Below are 22,459 nucleotides of genomic sequence, written 5' to 3' on the forward strand. Positions count from 1 at the left end.
CTTTTTTTTTTTTGCTTTTTTTTTCTGTTTTGCAGGTATACTCATAAGCCCAATTTGTTTTTATAGGTTGGTGCAACGGAAGTGCTAAGTCACAGCCTGAAGCAGTGATTGAGCACCTGGTGGGAGGACAGGGCCAAGCCAGGGAAGCTCAGCTGCATGCAATGCCCCTAAGTGACAGGAAGGGGTGGAGTCAGGATCCGCTCCTTCCCAGACCTCATTTAAGGCTGGCAGTGGAGGTGAGTGTATTTTGTTGGAGATTCACATGTACCTGAGGTGTTCTGTAGGTAAGTAGCTTCTTTCTTTTGTTTTAGAGGGTATGATTGTTGTACTTGAGTAAGCCCTCATTTGCTGTAGCTTAGGACTTTGCTTTGTTGTTGTTGCTTTTTATTACCTTACAGTTGCAGATGTAGATTTGTGAATCAAATTTTATTTTGCGTAGCTGCTCTGATACAGAAGATCCAGGAAAAAGCTTGACTGCTAGTGAAGTCAAGAGGAAATGCTTTATCTGCTGTGGCTGCTACTTGGGTGTGAGGGTATTAGCATTTTAATGCTCTGTTTGGAGAGAAGGTTCTGAGTGTGAGTATGAAACGAGCTTCAGACAAGCGCAACAGCAGCACTGTTAATTATAACAGCAATCAGTATGTTCAGTATGGTCACAAAGGTTATATTTCAATAGTTTTTTTCTGAGTTACTAAAAGCATTCAATAACTAAAATAATTTATTATTTGTACGGACAAAAAAGTAACTTTATTTTCCTCAGATTTAAACCTATGTGAGAAGCAAAAAGTCACATGAAATGAAACTTGCATAGCATTTAAGCGTTGGGGAAAATAACTTCTGATGTGAACTTAAAAAGCTTCTGGAAACCTGTGCTCCAGAACTGGTCCGTGTGAGCTGCTATGTTGTATGGAGCTAGGCTTATGCCTTGCAAAGATAGGGCATAAGCCTCTTCTGATAAGATACTTTTACAGCATGCTAATCAATGTGCAGAAGTTAATCTATGGCCACTTCTTATTGCTCTAGTTTAATGAAAAAATAATTCTATATACCATATTAGTATAAGCTTGGTCATATATTTATAGCTTTAAAATATTACTCCTCCAAATTGCTTTCTACCATATGACTGGGGAAAAAGTACTTTTAGAAATGCCAGGTAGTTGGTGTTGTCATTCATTTAGATTTCTATATAGCTGGAGCAAAAATATCTGTTGTTCAGAATGAGAAATATCACACTCTATCACTTAAACTACTGAATTTATTTTGCTTCCATGTGATTAATAATGTAGGAAAACACGTGACTGCAATTCCTTATTTTGCTTAACACAGTGTTTCTGCTTTAAACAAATTTAAGAATAAATAGTTTTTGCTTTATAAGTGATGGTGTTTATAGTTGAAATTGCTCCTAACTGCAATAGGAATTTAAATATTACAGTAGATACTTTATGCCTACTGAGACTTTCTATCTAAAATTTAGCAGTACTTCATAGAAAGTAGGCTATGGAAATTAATTAATATACAATCAATAGACTGCCTACTCCAGGGATCACGAAAGGCATGTGCTTTGTGCCTGCCTGGATGTTCTGGTAACTTAAAGGGGGATTAAAACTTTTATCTACTAAAAAAAAAAAATCCAACAATAGAAATTCAATGTAAATACTTAGTACTTAGTTAACTGCTCAGAACTTAAAGAAGGCAATACTACTTATAATGATAAGTTTTTAAAGAAAGTTCTAATGAAAATGACATTATTTATCAACTCTGAGTAAATATAGGGTTAAAAAAAATCTAGACCTAACAAATTTATAATCTTTACAGTTAGAGGATTCTTAAAAAGGAAACATCAGTTTCCTAAGTATTTCTGCTATTCATTAGTGCTTTTACAGAGTGCTTTCAAAATTGTCTAACAATCAGTACTGAGCTGCTTCATTTCGCATATGAAGATTCTGAATGGAGCAAAACTAGTAAGAGAGGTGCTATATTTTAAGTAACTCTGCCTGTAACATGAAGGCTGTTAAGTAAGTAATTCTAGTACATTGTATTAATTCCCACATATGGTCTAAGGTCTAAGTTCTCAGTTTTTTTGAAGACTAGAGTGACTTATATATTAGTTAAGGCTTGAAGGAATCATTTGTTCAGTTCAAATTCCAACATAACACAATGATTCATTCATTCTGCCTGACAAATCACTGAGCTGGGATATATATTTTAGGGAGACATTCTTCTAAGGGTAGACTTTGAAGGGCTTTTCTTGTCACATGTTAAGCAGTTCCTGGTTCTGCTCCTGTATGGGAACAGTTGAGTCATGGCCTGAACCACTGATTGATTACCTGAGGCAAGCACTGAGTCAGCTGTGGGAGCACAGGTGTGAAGGCAATTTACCTGTGTGACTGGAAGTGGTGGAGCCTGGCAGCACCTCTCCTAAACCCCCATTTAAGGGCTGACTGCCACTGGGGAAGGAGCTCTTTCTGGAGATTGCTCCCTTTGGAGTTTTTCTGTGAGTCTAGGATGTCTGAGTATTTTCATTTAGTTTTTTTCATTTAGTTTTGATTCTCTTTCCTTCTAGTTACATGACCTGTAAAATACCAACCTAACTATGCCCCTCTACTAATTATGTATTTGTTGACTGTACAGCTCCTTAATCCAAATGCCAAACTACTCTACCTTTATGAATATCACAGTCCTTTGAGCTGCATGCAGAATCAAACTGGAGGAGAAGATGACTTTTTCCCCTTTTTCTGGGTTATTTTTAGTTTGGGCTCATCAAACAGTTCACCATTCAGCTACACAACCGGTTATGTGACAGAACAGAGAGAAGCACATGGAAGGAGGTATAAGCTGTAGAGGACAAGGAAAGGGTTTCACAAAGCAGCTCAGTTATCTGTAGTTGCTTTTCTGCCTATTTTTCTTCTCCATACTGTAACTGGCAGAAGGGAAGGCAGAGCTGTGGATCTGAGGATCGCAGTCTAGTATGTTGGTGTGAACTAACTTTCACAGGCAATTAAAAGCAAATATGCTAGACTGTGAACTAAGCAGTTCTGTTGTGGAAATGTCCTTGGGCAGAGGGGATGGCAGGACAGCTGGGTATATCAATGTATTAAACACTGCAGCTGTTTTTCTCTTGCATTTAAGAGCTCTTAAGTATACTGTGTTAAACTTACCACTACATAATTTGTTCCAATACTAAACTTCCTATGGAGTTATGAATAGATATTATCTTTCTGAACTTAATTTTTGCTGTTATCTCCTTCCTGTTATTTATGTTCTTAAGTGTCTAATTTCAGTACTAGAACTTAGTATTTAGACCGCAAGTAGGATTTTTGTAAGAGTGTGTGTGGACTAAATTTCAGATGTTGTCTAGCTTGCTGAGCTATACTATAGAGAGGAAATGGAAGCACTGGTTCAGGGTAAGAAGTTTGGAAAATGGCAGCATGGAATTAAAACAGTCAGACTGTTTTCTTATTGTTATGGGAAATTCCACAAATAACAATTTGTGGAATTGAAGACTAACATTCAGATTTTAAATCAGAAGGTAAGCAGAACAAATGAAGTATTTTACTTTAAGTAGTTAGAAGTTCCCAGTAGATTATAGCTCTATTTCACTGTTAATTCAAATAAATGGCCAACTAACCAATATTTTCCAACATCAAACAGATTATTTTTGCCAAAAAATTATAAAATGATTTCTCAAGTAGAATAAGATTAATGCTAGCAAGTGTACTGACCACACACTTTCAAGTGACCTATGCTTAATCCCCATTAATCTTAAGAAAAAATGTTGGATATCATAATGACAGCAATTAATAGAGGAAGCAGACTTGAGATTGTGTATGAAAGAAAATTCATTTTACTGCTTGATTGAATCTGAACTGTGTTGTTTTTGTGGACTTTCAAACAATGAGAAAAATGCTAACTGTTGTTTCAGTATTTGCTTATGAATGAGCATTAACAAGGTAGTGCTTTCTTTCAAATCTTCTGAATGGAGGGAGTTCCCTCAGTCCTCTAATCCATAAAGGAATCAAATTTATAAAGATTTTTATTTTCAGTCTGTAACCTATTTACTGTAAACATGTTATTAAAACTTATTTACTGTAAGCATTTTATGTTTTCTAGTACATTCTGAACTTTAAACGGCGTAACAGAAAAGCTAGTAGACACTGTCTCCCAAAGCAAGGACTGGGGGGTTTTTATTCAAACTTAATCAGCATCTCTGAATGTTTAATAACAGTAGGATCTATTGAAGAGCGAAGAGCTAGTAATGAGTCACATGTGCTTATCACTTATCTGTAATAAAACAGTATTTCTGATACAGATGTTTAAGATAAAAGCTTCAGTGGTTAGAAATAACCACTTCAATTTTGGCATAAATTCAAGGTACTGATGAAAGGAGTTGGACTGCCACTAACCTAACCCAGAGAGAAAATGAAGGACAATTAGTTCATAGTTCAAATTATTGTTCTAGTTCTTCACACAATAACAGAAATGGCTGTGCCAATCCAAGAATGAAAGTAGGCAGCAAGAGAAGTGCATGCTGCTGCTGCAGCAGGCTAGATTTGTAAGTATGGCCTTAGAAATGAAACTCACTGGCTAAAAGATGCTGCTTCCTCAAATAGTTTAATGATTTGTTTATAACAAGTTAAGCCACAAGGGAATCCTTAACAGGCTTTGTTTGCTTTCTGAGTGAGAGATGGCTCCACCTATTTATTCACTAGAAACACTAACATTAGTAAGAATTTGAGTGCAATAGGAAATAATATTGAAGGATAAAATAAAAGTTATCCCCAGATCTTCATTTTGTTCCACAAATACAAACCTGATGATGGAGTCAGAATAAAAACAAATTTCTGGCCAGATCTCTGAGCATGCATGTTGATAGCTAAGCAGTGCAAAGAGTGGAACTTTGACGTTTTTATAGACCTCATTTTAGGGAAAGTAGTTTTATTTAAAATCATTATCACATTGTCTACCATGTAAATACATTTATTAAACTAAAAAAAAAAGGTAACTGGCAAATACCAACACATTCCATTCCTACTGGTGCTTAAGCTGTTATGAAGTGCAAGCTTGTAAAGCTGCTGTGAGGAAGAGAAGTGGTTATTAACATCAGAAGTCTTGTGATTATGTACATTAGCCAGAGGCTTCCTGCATTAATATGATGGTGAGAAGAATGTGTGAACCCTGAGGATTTCCCATGGAGTCTCCCATGCTAGAATCAAGTCTGGTTACATTGCAATAAATTAATGTTTAGCTTTTAAATATGTTAAAACTGGTATTACTCGCTCAAGTAGCAGATACTGCTTCCTTCAAAAGAACTTGGACAAAATTCTGTATTATAATCAAAGATGCACATTATAATCAGTACCTTGAAGAATGTAGATTTTTCTCTAGTTTTCTATTATCCTTATCAGTCCAAAATTCCTGGATGCTTCAATACATGTAACAGCTCTTAGTTTTTTCCTGAGTCATACTTAGTATGCAGTGAGTGTTAAGTTGTCATGGAATTGAAAGTGATAGTATGCAGTTATTATAAGGCCACATTTACCTTTAATGCTGAGTAATAAAGAGTGCATGTGTATAGTCATCAGTGGATTTGTCTCTCCAATCTTTACATGGCTGGATAGGATGCAAATATTAACAGGTAGCAATAAATCAGCATAACTTCAACTGCTTTTGCATTTGAGATGTGGTATTGTCATACAAAAATGATGTGTAAACTACAGAATGGAAAGGCATGAGTGAATGGAAAAATGGTTCAGTAAATACATCAGTATGACTTATGCTCTACCTCTGTTGCATTGCTGCATCTACTCCCTGGTCTTTAGAATATCCCTTTGCATTTGCACATGCAGAATGTCACAGGCTTTGCATTTACCAAGGCTTAACTGGGTATTTGGTGTTTAAGGGATAAGCTGAAAAAGGGGCCGAAATTGCCTTACTTTTTATCATCTAGCAAAGCCTGGACACAAAGAGTACTTAAAGAATAACTAAACACTTCAGTGCTGGAATAAAGCAGCTGCTCTCACACATGACTAAGATCACATGCACTAAGTGAAAAATATATCCCCTAATGAACATATGCCAGGAACTGTTTTGATCCAGTCTTAACAGAAATGAAACATTTATGTCCATGCCTGCCATATGGGAGAACCACATTTCATGATTACTCCCAGCCTCTCCTTCCAAGGACTGACACAGAGCACTAGATGAAGTAAAATCACTTCAGATTATTCAGCAAAACATTTAAATGTCTGCTCTGTAGCTTCCTGGTGTCACCTTTCTGTTGCATGCCCATAATCTTGCTAAGCTTGTGCAAACTACTGAAGTGTAGAGGGAAGTGATGCAGAAAGCACAGCCATCTGGGCCTGCTGAATAGGAAGAGAAGAAAACACTCACTGCGAGAGTGTTATTAAAGCCAGGATTGCTTTTGCAGGAGTGCCAAATCTTACTAATTAATTTTCTGATTTATTCTTCAGTGAGAGCCTGGCAGTGATTGTATTATTCAAAAAGCAGTCATAGTCTATTTCTGAATCTTAAAGTGAGAGTCTCTTTACATCTTGCAGATTTTCAGTACTTTGTGACCTCCTAGCATTTGGTTTCCAGATATGCATCTTTCCTTAAGACTCATCCCTGCCAGAATCCCTGCTGCGGATTGCTGCCACAGGCATGCGGTGAGGCTGGACGCTGGGCCAGCGTGCCATACTCTTCCCCAGCAGCTTGGCCCGGCCTGCCCTCCGTTACAGTCAGAGGCTGTTGCTATGACAAACCTAATCATGGCTTTTTTTTTTTTTTTCTTCCAGCAGCAAACCCGCTATTGTTGTTGCGAGTTCAAGGACAGGAAGGTACGCACCTGCCTCCAGAGCGGGCTCGGCGGGAGGGCGGAGCCGGGCTGAGAAGGAGCGCTGCCCTGCCGCCGGTACGGCCGCGGGCCGGGGGTCCCTCCTTAACTTGTGGGCACCAGTAGGCTCTCGGCTGGTTCTAGCGGCCAGCCGAGTAGCAGACAGGAGCCCGCTCGCGGTCAGTGGGACGTGTTATTGATTCGCGGGCTTCTGCGTAATTCTCCGCGGTCCGGCCCCAGGAGCTGCCCGCGTTCCAGCGGACACGCGCGGGGAGCCGCGGGGCAGCGCGCGACACTCTCCTCCCGCCCACCTCTTGGCGCCCACCCGCCGCCCCACAGGCAGAGGGCGGGGATAGAAGCAGGCCCGCCCCTCCCGCTCTCGCCCCTCTGCCCCCGGACGGCCGCTTTCCTCCCCTCCCTGTGGTGCGGCCGGCGCTCGGCGCGTCCCCGACGCTGACAGCTGCCGGCTCGGCGTTGCGCGTCTTACGCGCTCCTCGTCCTCCCTTCGCCGCCAGCGCGCCCAGCCGAGCCGGCGACGCGGCTCCGTAGGCAGGCCGGGCGGGGAAGCGCTCCGCCTCCGCCCGCCGCCCGCCGCGGGGATGTGTGATTGCCATGGCGAGGCGGCTCTTCGCGGGGACCTGGCTCAGGAAGCCCCACCACGCGCAGGTAGGCCGGTGGCGGGCGGCCCGGTGAAGCCGTTGGCGGCGGTTTCCCTCGCGGCGTCCCCTTACGGGCGGGCGCCTTCAGCGCGTCCCTCGGCCGCCGGTTCTCCCTTCCCCCCCCTCCTCTACCGCCGGGGCCCGGCCGCGCCGTGCCGTCGATCTGGGGTGGCGACGGCGCGGCCGGGGGGGCGTGGAACAGGTGTCGGGCGGGAGCGGGGCGCCGCGCGCGGGCCTCCCGTGCAGCCGCGGAGCGCTGCCCGTAGGTGGGAGCCGTCAGCCGGCCCTCGGGCGCGCGGCCGCACGGCTCCGGAGGGTCGGGGAGCGCCCCCCTGTCCGCGCCCGCAGCGCGCTGAGTCCGCACCGCTCTTCTGCTGCCCGGCGGAGCCCGCTGGCGGCGTTCGCCTGCGCGTTATCGGCCTCGCTCCTGCCTCGATGTGCGCAGGTAGGCGCGGAACGGTGCTCTGGCCGAAAGCGCCGTGGTTGTGGTGCAGCAGGAAGTTCTGCTGCGAGACGTCGGCGAGGGCCTGGTGGTACGCTGAGGGGTGTTCTCTGGGTTTCCTTCTGTCTGTTGCGCTGTGCTTTAACTCATTTGCGGTTCAGCTGAGTTGAGGGGGTAAATGCCATATTTACATGTATGTGCTACTTACGTTTGTCACCTATTGCTATATTACTAAATGCTTTCTAGTAATTGGCTTATTGAAAAAGTGTGGGCTTCATCCTTATGCATCGTAAAAACCCAAGTGCTTTAATTCCTTCTCATCTGGAGCTTTTCTGATGCCGTTCTCTTTTTGAAAGTGCCTGGAATGAGATGTCAAAGCTGAGGAGCAGTGTTCAGGTGCAGGTGTAAGCTCAGCCCCTGCAGCATTTCTGTCCACAAATGTAGATCATGTGTCACCTGATTTTGACCAGGAAACGTTGTCCTTGATGTCCTTAACAAAGCAGACACTTTTTAGTTCCCATAGGAGGAAGTCTGTGGCACACGTAAAGTGAAAATCAGCTCACCGTGCCTGTACCCGCTTTCAAACTAGGACTCTGCTAATTGTTGACCCTGCTATAAGTTCTACTTTGTTCATAATATGGTGATATTGGGTAACTGTTTTTATTTATTCTTCTCAACATTTAAAGGCATTGTTAGCAAAATGTATGATTTCTGCCAAGATCATTTCTTAGTCAAGTCAGAAAGTTAAATATTTGTGTCAGTTGGAGATGTAGCAAAAGTATTTTTGTTGATGCTTTCTCACACTAAAAGCTGTATCGGAATATTTTACAGATTTGTTTGGAAGAGAGCTAATGTGAGCTTTATGAAAATGACCTTTCTTTTCTCTTACATAGTTGAATGTGTGCTGGTAGTTGATGTGTCCGCAGAATGGCAGCATGCTGTCAATGTATTGACTTTGTGACTGCGTGTTGCTGTTGGTACGTGACAAATGCATTCATGGTTGAGCTGTACTGATTACTCACGGACTGAGTTTTTGCCTGCAAAGAGGCCACTGCTCTCTAAGTAAATGCTAGACTTAACTCACTGAGATGTAGCTGTGAGTGAGATGATTAAGACTTGTATGGTGTTGCTATGCAATATTTAATGTGGCAGACCAGGGAAGAGGGTTGTACAATGGAAAGCATTGCTGACTGACTTCCAAATTTTGTTGGCTGGTGTTCCGTACTTTTTGAAAATTGTGCTGTGGAATGAGTTGAGAACATCAAGTTCTGTGCCGAGGAACTTTATACCTCCTCTAGATTTTCTGCTCTGGTAGTGGGAGCAAGATGCTGTTGGTTGGTTTGTAACCAATGTTCCGTGCCAAGTGTTCTATTATTATTTATTGTTATTATTTGACATGCACTTTAGCTTGCTTGCAGTATGCACTATCCGTAGGTAATCGCTCAGCCTTTCTAGCTAAGGGCAATCAAACAGCCTCACCTCATAAGGTAAAGCAGGACAAACTCTGAGGACATCTTGGCTCAGCTCAAAGTTTAGTGATTGGGATCCACAAAAACAGTGCTGAAACTTCATTGCAAAACGGGCAGTGACTGTGAAACACAGAATTTTCCCACTGTTTAGTCTGCAAGACTTGTAATAGTAGAAAACCAAATAAAACTAGAGCAAAAAGCTCCAAACCTTGACAAACTTCTAAACACCTAAATAATGCCCCAAAATATCAGTATTATTTATTGGCTGTTACGGTTGGGAGACTAACGCTGTTCTGCAGTGCTGATTAACGTTTCTTGAGAAGACATGAATGTCCCAAATTCAGGAAACATGGTTCTGAATTTCTTTCTGGTAACTGTTGTTAATAACTGTACTGTGAGGCTGAGGTCAAACCAGTAGGATACACACATCAATAACGTTGTAAAGAACACTGCTATGTTTGGGAGCTTTCTGGCCACTAGAGATTCTGGACCTCCTTTACAGACTCTCTCAGGATGTTGTGTAGCTGCCTGTAATGTAGAAGACTTTGAAGGCCCAGGTTCCAAAGGCCCCCTTAACGTATCATCATCATTTCCTCCAAGCTTTTAATTCTCTTCTTGTTGTTTAACCTTTTAAGTGGAAACACCCTGTTTTCTTTCTTGATTGCTATCCTTTATTTCGAAAGATACATTCTATGATGTTTGCTCAGCTTGACTGCTTAGGATACAAGTAAGTGAAGATGACATCGTAATCCAAAGTGTGCACTGCAAGCTCTTAGAAACCTGAAATGCTTGCTATAAACCATAAATCAACCTGAACTTACAGAGATTTGTAACATGCGTACAATTTTTTGGTTCTCTCCTATTGCTGATATGTCGAACGAACTGTGTGAGTAGTTTGGAGTTTTGGAGAAGTTTACTTGACTATAGTTATATGAAATACTTGACTGCATGAAGTTTTCTGTAGTGCAAAATAAATGAATGCTTCCATACTTACTAACTGTAAAAATGTTTTAAGTAAGAAGTACTCTTATCAAAAAATTGGCAAATGGTTGCACTGCGTCTGGATCTGCTACTTTCCATATGCTTTGGAGTGCATCCAGGCTTGAATTCTGCCAGAAGAGGCTTTCCAGTTCTGTTCCAGGGAATGAATGTCTAATTCTTATTCAATGCACATGACTCAGTGCAATGCACAAGTGATGGATGAAGTTGATGCTGTAATAACCTTTTAATTGTTACAAGTGCTTTCCTTTATCCTTGTGTTCCTTGACTCATGTTTCGTGTCTTGATGGAAGAGTGGAGCATAAAAGAGAAATTATATTTCCTGGTTTTGGACTTTCTGCCTTTTTTGATCATTTCAGAACTCTCAGTCCTTCTGACATCCTGAATATTAACAGTTTTCTGGAAGTTCGTTGTGATTCCAAATGAAGCTTGTCTATAAGCATTGCTCCCTAATTTCTATCTGGGACTTTGTGCTCAGAAATATGCTCAAAAAGCCGCACGACGTGTGCAGTAAGTGTGGTGCATTGAGGGTGTACTGGCCTCACCAGGCTTACTGAGTCTGTGTGCTGCATTAATGCTGCAGGTCAGTTCTGGCACTTCCCAGATGAGCCTATGTTATTAAATTTTAAGGAGAAAATGCAAAATTTTTAGAGAGAATTTGTGGGAAGAGACATAAGTAATTCCCTCTAAACTGAACAGAGTAGAACCTCGTGGTCCTCTGAGCAGCTGCGTGCTCTGAACGGGGAGTAGTGCTGGAGACCCGTCAGTCAGAAGCTGTGTGCCTGCATTGGCACAGTGCTGAGCCTGAAATAAACACAGCTCCACCAGAACCTCACGCCAAGTCTATGATGTAGTCACATGGCGTTTGGGGAGGGTTTTCTGTCCCAAATGCATTCTCTCTGTCTTTCTGAGATGGAGGACAAACTTGGATAAACCCTTATACAGAGGATTATTTCCTGTGCTATGAATACAGTTGTTACTCAGCAGTGATCCTGAGGCTTGTGGACGGCTGCTAGCCTCACGTTATACAAAATGCTATGCTTGTAGTGCAAAACTGCTTTAAATAGTGCTTGGGAGTAACGTTTAGTATTGTAAATGTGCATAGGAGGAATTGGCAAGAAGCTTTGAGAAAGGGGGGCGGTTTGTTGTCCCAGTAAGATTTGGGAGTAGTTTTTTAGAAATGAAACAGCTTTGCTGAAAAAAATCAAGTTCATTTCAAATAAATCTGTATTAGATTTTATCTGCAGTACTGTGTGTTGGTGTCTGTATTTCTGCCATAAGGTATTAGAGCTATTAGAAGTAACTTCTGGGCTGTGTCTCTAAATGAAATCAGTATCTTTTCTTTCAGGTAGACGGAGGATAATCATTAGCATTTACTTGTTGTGATTCTTGGTTCATAGGAACTTGGTGTTATTTGAGGAGAGAAGGAATAAAGAAAATCATCTTACTAGAATTTTTCTGTAATTCTATTAATAGAAGAAAAAATTGTAGAGAAGGGTCTTGTGACCCTTTAGGCTGTAGGAACAACACTGTTGAAATTTGTAGAAATGAGGAAGTGATGAAATCAGTTTTCCCTGTAGGTGTTCTGCAGAGTTTTATTAAGGACTGCGTAACTAAATAGTTCTGAAATGTTTACTTCTAAAAACAAAAATCAATTTTGGAAAAGCGAATGCTGTTTTTCTTCCTCACACTTTGCCCCAAGCATCCCATTCACAGCTGTGGAGCAGTAATCCCTCATACATTTTTATTTAGAAACTGTAAATCACATCTTTGTAAATCATGTCCTTGTGGTTGTTTGTTCATAATCATCTGCAACTCGTGTTTTTTCAGAAGTTTTACAAGCTGCTGTCTCACACAGATGTTGCTTGATTCACTGAAGACTGTGTCATGTAATGGTTGGTATCCTTTCTTGTTTGTGGGTACGATTTCATGTGACACAAGAAGTTCTTGTGTTACTTTGAATCTTTGGAAGTGTGCGTACTGGAGTTTAAGATCCAAACTGGGGCTGCTTTGAGCTTGGAGGCCCAGGAAGACATGCTGGTGACTTGCAGTAAACACATCCAGAAATCCTGTGCTGATGCAACTTTAATCATGGGCTGTTCTTGTTCGTGATATTGGAGATTTAAATGTGGAATACTTTTCAAATTATAACCATTTCTGGCAAGTCATACTTCTTAGGCAGACAAAACTAAAATTTGCTTTTAAGGGAAAGCACGTGGAAGTGCCATAATGTCTGGCATTCAGCAGAAGAAAAGAGGTGCCTTGCTATAGCTTCTGCCTTTATTCAGTTACTTTGCTTTGGGATAGTATCCATTTTATAGCAAAAGCTTAGGTTTTTTTTTTCTTAAGAAAAGCATTTAACATGATGGGAACAGGAAAATAAGCCCTGGGTAAGTTAAACTTTCCCATTTGAAGGAATAAGATTTCAATCTGCTCCCCATCCTGTATGTGAAGTGGCAGTTGGTGAAGCTGTTTCATCTGGGCACTGCCACCAAGCAGAGGTTCTGAGATCAGCCATTTCGGTGAGGATGCTGATGTTGCAGCAGAGGAGGTTCTTTAGGCACTGAGATGAGCAGGGAGGCTCATGCTTCTTAGAGAAAGGACAGAAGCAGCTCTACACCAAGTGATGATCTCTGTCTTCTGGGAAAATTGCACTAAGACACAAATCTTCATCCTCAAAGTTTGTGTTACAATAATGAGATAAAGATGGATTGCAAATCTAGACCAAACTGAGTTCTCTACAAAAGGATAAGCCACCCTTAGGGAGGATATTGGAGTTTGTGAAGATGTTTTGTTTTTGAATAATTTGCTGTGCCCATGGATTTCAGAAAGAAATGGTGGGAGTGGTGATTTTCCCCCCTATGTTCCTTGTGAAACTTGAATAACAACTTAAAAGAAATGGTTGGAATCCATTATAGAATACATTATGGGGTAGTCATGGACTTGGACTGCATGAAATAGGTCTGTGGCTGCCCCAAGAAAGCTAAGAAAATATAACATTGAACATTTAACAGCATGTTTATAAGCATTGGCATTCATTACATGTGTTCCTATCAAATGTAATTTTAGCATTGCTGAGTTGTAAGTTGAATCAGTTGAATAGTCAATCCTAGCAAAAAATAAGTACAAAAAACTAATGAACATGGCTTCACTGAGTAGTTACCAGTCATTGAATATGACCTGATTTTATCAAAACATCACGCTTTAATTATAAAAAGCTTTTGTACCTCTCTTCAGGTACTGCTGTATCTCACTGTCCTTGCAAAGGGGAAAATTCTTCTTTGTTTGGTGCTGTATTGGGTTACAGAACCATTAGGCCAAAGAAAATTAAGCAGGAGACTCACCTAGGCAATCTCAGGAGCTGCTCTGCATGCGCTCATTAGTTTCATTACTATGCTTAAACCAGTATAAATGAAGTTTAGATTATGAATGCATAGGTTTTAGTGGGATATAAGGACAAATAAAAGAAAAAAAGTAAATTATTGCTTAAGTCTTTAAACTTGCACGAATATACTGTGGTAGTTTTTATTTGCAAGTGCTACAGCTACTATGTAGTGTCTGCCCTTCAACCAGGGAAAAGTATGAAGGTGGCAGAAAAAGCCCAACACATAGTGTTCTCTAGACAGTGTGAGAAAAATGTGGTTGTGTATTCACAGCAGAGCCAGAAGAGGCAGCAATCCATGCTGTGCCTTGAATGCTTTGGCTCTGCTGGTTCCATTCACCTCTTGCTTCAAACCTGTGTTTCAAGAGACCTCTGCTGGAGGATTGCCTCAGAGCTCGCGAGCTGGGCTTCCTGCCCAGATTTGCTGGGGAAAGATCGATCTTTGTTGTTGTTTTGGTTTATTTTGTGCATCAAAATAACATGCCTGACAGTAAAAATTAAACTATGTGGAGAATCCATCTGCCCTGCTTACACCTTAATTTGTTCTGAGGTGAGAACAGGGAGCGAGACGCCCCTGAAGACTTTGCTATGCTGTCTCAGCACTGTGAAAGAGGGATTCTGAGGGCAATGAGCAAATTCTGTAGATGGGCAGTAGCTCAGGACAAGGATTCTTCAGTAGGCAAGTTGTGCTGGGAAGACTGAAGAAGCAGACTAGGTGCTGAGTAGTGTTGGGACCTGAGGCTGATACTGTAGAGTTGGATGGTGTAGAAATAGACAGCAAATGGCTGGAAGAAAGAACAGCAGATGATGTGTGGCTTGAGAGGATTGTCAGGGCAAGCAGCTTGAGATTGATGTTGAAGAGAAAAAAATTATTAGATGAAAATTACAGGTGAATAATATGGAAAATGGACTGGAGTACAAGAGAGATTGAGCTTCAGCTGAGCATGAATGCAGGTATCATCGTTCTCTTATGTATGGAGAAAATTATTCCTGAATCCATTGGTAAAGTATCCATTCTTGTTATTGCTGGTTCACATCTCAGGTGACTCTTACTGCTCCTCATCAGTCTGTTCAAGTAGTGTGGTTTGCAAAGTTTGTGATTCCTAATGTTGAAAACTTGTAGATGTGGTATTGCAAGGCTAGCAAATTAGGTTAAAATCTTCCAGTTCTGTCCCTTCAGTAGTGTTCTTTCAGAGGGAGCGTGGTATTTCTTTTTGACTCTCCCCAACCCCTTGCCTCCAGTATTTTTTTTTTTTCTTGGCTGTTCTGTCCTCACCAGCCTGTTTTCTCATAGGTTTTCTAAATTGTTTCTAAATGTGCTGTAAACCACGCAGCATTATTGTTGGTCTCCTTTTGTACTTCATCCAGTTCAGGTCTTCATATCCATGTTGTGGATAACATACTTCAGAGGAAATTATGTGTTACTCCAAGGGTCTTCATGGCTCTGGTAAAAACAGCTTAAATTGTTCCTCTCTTACAACACTCCCAATAATGTACCTTCAAAGAAAAACTGGTTGAAGGAACTTTCTGGCCAAGATGAATCCCCAGGAAAAAACGTAGTTAGGTGAATCTTTTTTTAACTAGGCAGTTCTAGGTTACAGTTAAGTGGATGTGTGTGGAGGAACAGCAATGCACAGCCACTGTGCAGGAAAGGGGCGGGCAGGACTGCAACTGCATGGGCTGGCATCACCTCTGGCTGTTGTGGAGCTGCCTTTTAGCTGTTTACCTCTTCCAAGTGGAAATGGTGCTGGTCTTGTCTTCCACCTAAATAAGTCGAACCGACCTCCCCTGGCATTCTACTTATTTTAATCACTGTGAAAGTCAAACTAATTTGCTTTTACTGTTCTTACCACTGCTGAATGAACAAAATATTTTTTCTTTGTGTCCTCTAGGTACGTTTCTCATATATGCGGATGAAGTATCTCTTCATCTCTTGGTTAGTGGTGTTTATTGGCAGCTGGGTCATGTATGTCCAGTATTCTACCTACACAGAACTATGCAGAGGACATGACTGTAGGAAAATAATAGTAAGTATGTTTAGCACAGTTTGCTTCTTAAGTATTTGCCTTGACTAGTTCCACAGCTCTTTTGGTCAGTGCCATGCATAAATTCATCAGATGCTGCTATTCTGTAATGCTGAAATAAGATCATACCTTCAATTACAGATAACACCAGTTAACACAGTTTTAATACAGTTATTGAAATTTTCTTTGACCTCCCTCCACTTCTTTTTATTTCAGGAGTGAGATGTTGGGAGAGAGGTGGTTATTGCTTACTTGAGTGATTTGTTGAATATTTTTGTTTGTTTCAGTGTGATAGATATAAGACGGGAGTTATTGATGGATCAGCATGTAGTAGTCTTTGTGGAAAAGAGACATTGTATTTTGGAAAATGTTTGTCAACAAAGCCCAGTAACCAGGTAAGGCTTTAATCATCCATCCTAGCTTTATCAGTTCCTACTGAAATGTCCTGTATGCACGTGTTACACCAGCTTTTCTCTCTTGGCTTCGATGAGAAACAGACTTCTTGGCTGAGAGGCTAGAGGTTGTAATGTACCATTTCCCTTCTGCAGGTTGTCTGTCATTATACACTTAAATAGAGAAGCTCTATCACAGTGGAAAGCAATGCTGTTCTGCTCGTGGTACGCTCTTTGGACTTCAACATGTGCTTTATGGATGGTAACTGCTGTGCTGCAGTCTGAGAGTGTTTGAGGCTGGTGATAGCTACATTGGCCTACCTCCCTAGGATTTGGATGAGCTGGCTATAAGGCAGCAGATGTGATTAGAAGAGTTGCAGGCTTTCTTTTGCTTGTAGGGCATTAAGCAGTAGTAACTTTTCTCATGAGGTGAATAATGCAGTTGTAGAAAGAGATGTGAGGATATCAAGACAGACTCAGGAGCAAGAACCAGCAGCCATGGCAATAGCCTCTGTGTAAGTTGCTGCAGCTACCTAACTGCAGTTTCACATCAAAGCCCAAGTATAGCACAGATATGTTATTGTTAGTCGCTCTCTTTCTCTGAATATGTTTCATGAATGTATTCAGATAGGTAAATATTTGACGATTGGTGTTATATGGATCGTTTTTGTCTAGCTGTAAACAAAGAAATATTCCACTGACTGGATCCTTGTGGACCTATATACTAAACTAGCAGTAAATCTATAATTGCCATCAAGACTTTTTAATTTCATAGTTACAGAATCCAGTTTCCAAGGAGATGATCAGATCCTTGCACATTTGGACAGAATACCTATACTTCTGTACAGCATACCATCTTTGCACTATCCTGCTTCTCAAAGTCAGCAGCCTCTTAGCCCGAGCAAAGAGTATAGTAATGCCAGTATACTGTTTCTCAAGCTGCCTTCATATTTTGATAGGGCAGCATTCCTAAGTCCCTGCATAATGTATGTGAAGCTGCCATTGTTGAATTTGCTGTCTGTAAGCAGGACTTGGTTTTCTGATCTGTGCTGCTGCTCGACCACAGGGAGTGGTAGAAGTTTGGATGATACTTAGGTGAAGGACTTGTGCAATGATTTTATCTTTTTCCCCTATTTTCTTGCATAGATGTATTTAGGAATTTGGGGAAATCTGCAAGGGGTTATAAAATGCCAGATGGAAGAAGCTGCTCAGCTTGATTTTGGTACTGATCCAGAACCAAGGAAAGAAATAATCCTATTTGATAAACCAACAAGAGGAACCACTGTAGAGAAATTCAAGGAAATGGTTTACGGTTTCTTTAAAGTAAGTATATGCCTAGCTATTCTATTCTGACTGAAAGGCTTTTAACAATTGTTTATGCATTACAGTGGCTTTGTCTCTAAGATTGGGTGTGCAACAGATTTTTAGATTGGAGAAATGAGGAAATGTTTGTGTGACTTTTCTGCATGCATTGGTAATAGTTGAAATTACAATGCTTCTGATTCCAACAATGGCTTTTTTCTTTATATTGTTACAATGGAAATGGCTGTACCAAATAGCAGAATAAAGTATTTCAGTACATTTAGTCTGAATTCGTGCCAAATAGCATGGTACTCTGTATGAAGTGTAGTGGATAGTGTTATTTCTCTACAACTGAGAGGCTTAATCAGCTGAAAACCAAATTTGGTCTATATTCTACATACTTACTGTAAGAAAATATTTAATGAGCTGCTCTGTTCTTTGTTAGACCGGCCTTTAGAAAAAGACTGCCTTTTGAATTCTAGTCCTTGCATGCTGAAATGCAAAGAGTGCTGTTACTTTCAGATCATACACCAGATGCCTTGGAAAACTGAACAGAAAGGAAGTTCATCAGACATCTCTAAGCAATAAGAACTAGAACATGATATACTCTCTAATACTAAAACAACAAAAAGATGGAGAACTACAGGTGGATTGGCAGTAGTTAATGAAATCATATATAACCTTTTTTTGTTTGTTGTTTCTAGGCGAAGTTGGGTGAACAAGGAAATCTTTCAGAACTGGTTAACATCATTCTATCTTTTGCTGATGGAAACAAAGATGGTAGAGTTTCTTTGCCTGAGGCAAAGTCTGCATGGGCACTTCTGCAGCTTGATGAGTTTATGTTAATGGTGATGTTGCAGGATAAAGAGCATACTCCCAAGCTGATGGGTTTTTGTGGGGATCTCTATGTGATCGAAAGAGTTGAATATACCTCTCTCTATGGAATCAGCCTTCCATGGATCATAGAACTTCTAATTCCTTCTGGATTCAGGAGAAGCATGGACCAGTGGTTTACTCCATCATGGCCAAGGAAGGCAAAAATAGCTATTGGACTTTTAGAATTTGTGGAAGATATTTTTCATGGACCTTATGGTAACTTTCTTATGTGTGATACAAGTGCCAAAAACTTGGGATATAATGATAAATATGATTTGAAAATGATGGACATGAGAAAAATTGTGCCAGAAATGAATTTAAAGGAAATGATTAAAGATCGCCCGTGTGAATCAGATATGGACTGTGTTTATGGTACAGACTGTAGGACTCTATGTGACCAAAGTACAATGCGGTGTACCACAGAGGTTATTCAGCCAAACTTGGCAAAAGTGTGTCAGCTACTTAAAGACTATCTGCTTCGTGGTGCACCTTCAGATATCCACGAAGAACTAGAAAAACAACTGTATTTGTGTATTGCCCTTAAAGTCTCAGCAAACCAGATGGAAATGGAACATTCTTTAATACTGAATAACTTAAAAACATTACTATGGAAGAAAATTTCCCACACAACTGATTCTTAGTTTCTCCACCAGCAGAAGATACCGTCCGCCACTCGGGGTGGCCTACCATGTTTGATAAAAATGATCTGCAGCATTTTGTAAAAACGTGTTCTCAGATTTCATGAATGGCTCTTCAGCTCTTCCCTTCAGTCAGTTCCTTGTTACAGGGCTTCTGAAAGGATGAACTCACCACCAAGCGATCTGGCAGAAGCCAATAGCACTCATGGTGTTCCAGTGCACTGCTGGGACACAAAAACAATCCTGCATGCTTGACTGTTCTGTGCACTTTGTTGGAGCTTGAACAGGATGCCATCACATCAAGTAATACAACATCTTAAAATTCTGTGAAAATTGTTGCTCACTTGTGAAATACCTGCAAAAGATTTTTATGAGGAACCACCACTATTGCAAATATGGTGGCTGAGTCCAAGTTGCTGTTATGAATAAAATGAACTGAGATTGAAGTTTACTAATACCTTGGCATGGCAGAATTTGCACATCAATAATTTTTAAACTGTGGAAAAAATTAAAATTTTATTCTGGAAATGATAGGTTGTAATATGAGATTTAAATTGAATTCTGTTTACACCTTGTTACCTCATACTTTCATCTTGAATGTTTTAGTTCAACACTTGAATAGTCCTGATACAGTACACCAGGTTAGGAGCCAGGATTTTTAGAATGTTACTACTTAGAACATATTTGTATTTTACATTTTCAGAAACACATTGCTGCTAAACTATTTTTAAGTACTGACAGCAGAATCATCCTAAGTTTTAAAAGCAACACCAAAAAACCCTCCACAGTAGGACGCTGGTTTATGACAAGTGAAAGAAGTAACAGTTGTGGATGAAGTCTTATTACTGCCCACAGAAATGTAGCTATATGCTTGTACTGAAATCATCCTGAATTATTGCAGAAATTATGCAAGTCAGAACTAGATCATAACTGCCAGACAAGGTGGATTGCCTAGGACCCCAGAATATTGCTTAAATGGGAACCCTGTGACTAGTAACAGCTAGGGACGAGGTGGAATAATGGTACTTTGTAGTATGTTTGTGTTCTGCTGTTTGTTTTTTTTCCGGTAATATCGGAGTTGAAACTCTCAAGTCTTAAACACTGATCCAGGCACTGTACAGGGCATGACCACTGCACCACCTTCAATCATCAACCCTACTGTTCTACAGATTTTCAGCTTGTAGAGAGAGATGCATAAGACACCTTAATGCTGTGCTCGCTGCATACGTTTAATTTACTGTTTTAGGTATGAAGCAGTTAAAAACCTTAGTGATTTTACTGGCAGTTGTCCTTATCCCTTCACATAGCTGACCTCTTTAATCAGTTACAGCATAGTAAAAATGAGCTTTATTTCACTATTTTAAAAGTGGTTTAGTTGCTTGAAGGTTCTACACTAAATGCGTTCCTTGACTAACATCAGGGAATTTCTCCACACCATGTGTAATAATGTGTGGCTTGGGCTGAGTGTGTGCTGTTCGTAATCAGCTTTTTAGTTGAAAAATTACTTACTGTTTACTATTATCTAATTTAGTTTTTATAACTAGCAATGCACTGAAATCTAAAGCAGGATATTCTTGCTGGAAACACGACTAATTGCTACAAGGTTTGGGGCAAAAAAATATTACTGAACCCAAAGTACCAGTGGGCATTTTGAACAGCTTCTTGGAAAAACTAGAAAACATGTAATAGTGCAGTTTACTATACAGAACCTCTATTTTTATTGCTGTTGCACCAAGCTGGAGCTTTAATTGAAAAAATATATATGTATACTTTTGTTTCCAATTAATAACAGGCTTCCTATTTTTTTTCCAATAGCTAGACTTCCTGTCATCAGTATTGTAAAGCAAAGAGTTCATCAGTGTATCCTACTTGGTGAAAGCATGCAAGCAATTTCAGTATCTCAGTTTCACAGACAGCTGTAGAATAAGGCAAGCTACAACCTCTACAATTAAGCGAACATATTCAACTTCAGAGAAAGTTCTCTTGTCTAATCCCTAAATAATAGAAAATATTTAATCTTAAGATAGTACCTGCTTTAATAGCAGCCAGAACCTTTAAGTACTTATTTCACTTTGTGGAGGAATGTTCAATGTCAATGTGTGCTGCTATCAGCTATACTCATTTTCAGTCTGGGAAGCACTACTATTCATGTTCCTAAAAGCTTAAGGCTATCTACAATGGAGGTTTGTCTTCCTTAAGATACATATACATCTCTCATAGCATTATGTACACTGAAATTGTACAGAATTGTCAAGTGCCTGTAAAGGTTATTTATTTTTAATTTAAGTCATCCTCTAGTTAGAAGGAACAAATTCCATCTAGTCACAATATAAATTAAACAAAATTATTTCCCCTTGCCATGGAAATAATTCTAGTGTGGTAGCTCTGTCTTTACCACTTACCTTCATTGAATGAGTTTGTATTGAAAAAAAACTTTAAGGCTCCATAGTATGTGGATTATAAAAAATATTCTGATCTTTAAGTTGTATTAATAAGCCAGTCTTACACAGTTGCTTAGTCAATAAATTTATTGCCACTTTTTCCAAAGCTTCATAGAAAATTGTGGAAGTTGTCTTAACTGTCAGCTGCACGCTCCTGGGCCCTGAGGAAGCTAGCCTTCTTCTGAGCAACACGGTCTTTCTTCTGGGCGAGGGACATCTTGGTACTGTTCACTCTGCAGTGTAAACACACAATATAATATATTAACCAAGAAAGAAGCAAAAGTGGTGATGAAGGAAGCTGATAAATATCAAAACTGTGACTGAGTTCTGTGCTAGAACCACTTCCGTGTCATGCTCTATTTCTCAAGTTCTTTAGTTAAGGCACCACAAAGAAGTTTCTCAGGAGGTAAGCTCTTAGGGGACGAGGCACCATCACATCCATTCCAATATCTGTGCCTCTTCTGAAAAAACTGAAGTAGTTTAGTGCTGACACGTAAGTCAGCCTGCCCTCTCCTAAAGGGAAGTAGCCTTGCCCCTGAAAACATCCAAGTGTTAAAATACACACTTAAGGAATTCCAGCTATTCAGGCTAAAGACATGCTTTACTGCTCAAGTTTGTTGTTGTTGGTTTTTGGGTTTTTTTTTTTTGCACAGTTAAAAGCTTTTTCTTTCCTGACAAAGTTATATATAAATCATGTGTATGGGAACTGCTGAGTCACGGCCTGAACCTCTGATTGATCACCTGAGGTGAGCCATGAGTCAGCCAGAGGAGCACAGGTGAAGGCAATTCACCTGTGCTACCAGAAGGGGTGGAGCCAGGCTCAACCCCTCCTGGACCTATTTAAGAGCTGGCTACCAGAGGGGAAGGATCTCTTCTGGAGATCCTCCTCTTTGATATCTTCTAGTGAGCTCAACCCAAGGGTAAGCTCTTCTACTTATTCTCTTTTGTGATCCTTGTTTGCCTTACTCTTTTGATTATATTGCAATTATAACATCTTGGTTAT

General features: G+C 40.4%; 2 protein-coding genes across 6 annotated transcripts in view; one reads left to right on the forward strand and one right to left on the reverse strand.

Moving 5' to 3' along the window:
• Window positions 1–249: 249 nt before the first annotated feature.
• Window positions 250–19,472, forward strand: DIPK1A (divergent protein kinase domain 1A). Of its 5 annotated transcripts, XM_042874081.1 has the most exons (7): window positions 258–284; window positions 6,558–6,665; window positions 6,795–6,836; window positions 15,676–15,810; window positions 16,095–16,202; window positions 17,346–17,522; window positions 18,206–19,472. In XM_042874081.1, exons 2-7 carry the CDS (start codon window positions 6,600–6,602, stop codon window positions 19,016–19,018), a joined length of 1,341 nt encoding a protein of 446 aa, XP_042730015.1. In that variant the 5' UTR covers window positions 258–284; window positions 6,558–6,599; the 3' UTR covers window positions 19,019–19,472. The 5 variants fall into 5 exon arrangements, with proteins under 5 accessions (XP_042730019.1, XP_042730015.1, XP_042730020.1 ...); XM_042874085.1 differs by lacking the exon at window positions 6,558–6,665 and having other exon boundaries at window positions 250–284; XM_042874086.1 differs by lacking the exons at window positions 258–284; window positions 6,558–6,665; window positions 6,795–6,836 and adding an exon at window positions 6,838–6,910.
• Window positions 19,473–21,528: 2,056 nt separating this feature from the next.
• Window positions 21,529–22,459, reverse strand: part of RPL5 (ribosomal protein L5) — a 7,451-nt gene continuing 6,520 nt past the window's right edge. Inside the window, exon 8 of the mRNA XM_042873377.1 lies at window positions 21,529–21,689. Within this exon, the coding sequence (XP_042729311.1) occupies window positions 21,590–21,689 (100 nt within the window). The 3' untranslated portion in view covers window positions 21,529–21,589. The remainder of the gene's footprint in view (window positions 21,690–22,459) is intronic.

Source organism: Lagopus leucura, unplaced genomic scaffold, assembly GCF_019238085.1.
Source record: "Lagopus leucura isolate 7727_CA_CO unplaced genomic scaffold, USGS_WTPT01 Super-Scaffold_100009, whole genome shotgun sequence".
Taxonomy (NCBI): Eukaryota; Metazoa; Chordata; class Aves; order Galliformes; family Phasianidae; genus Lagopus; species Lagopus leucura.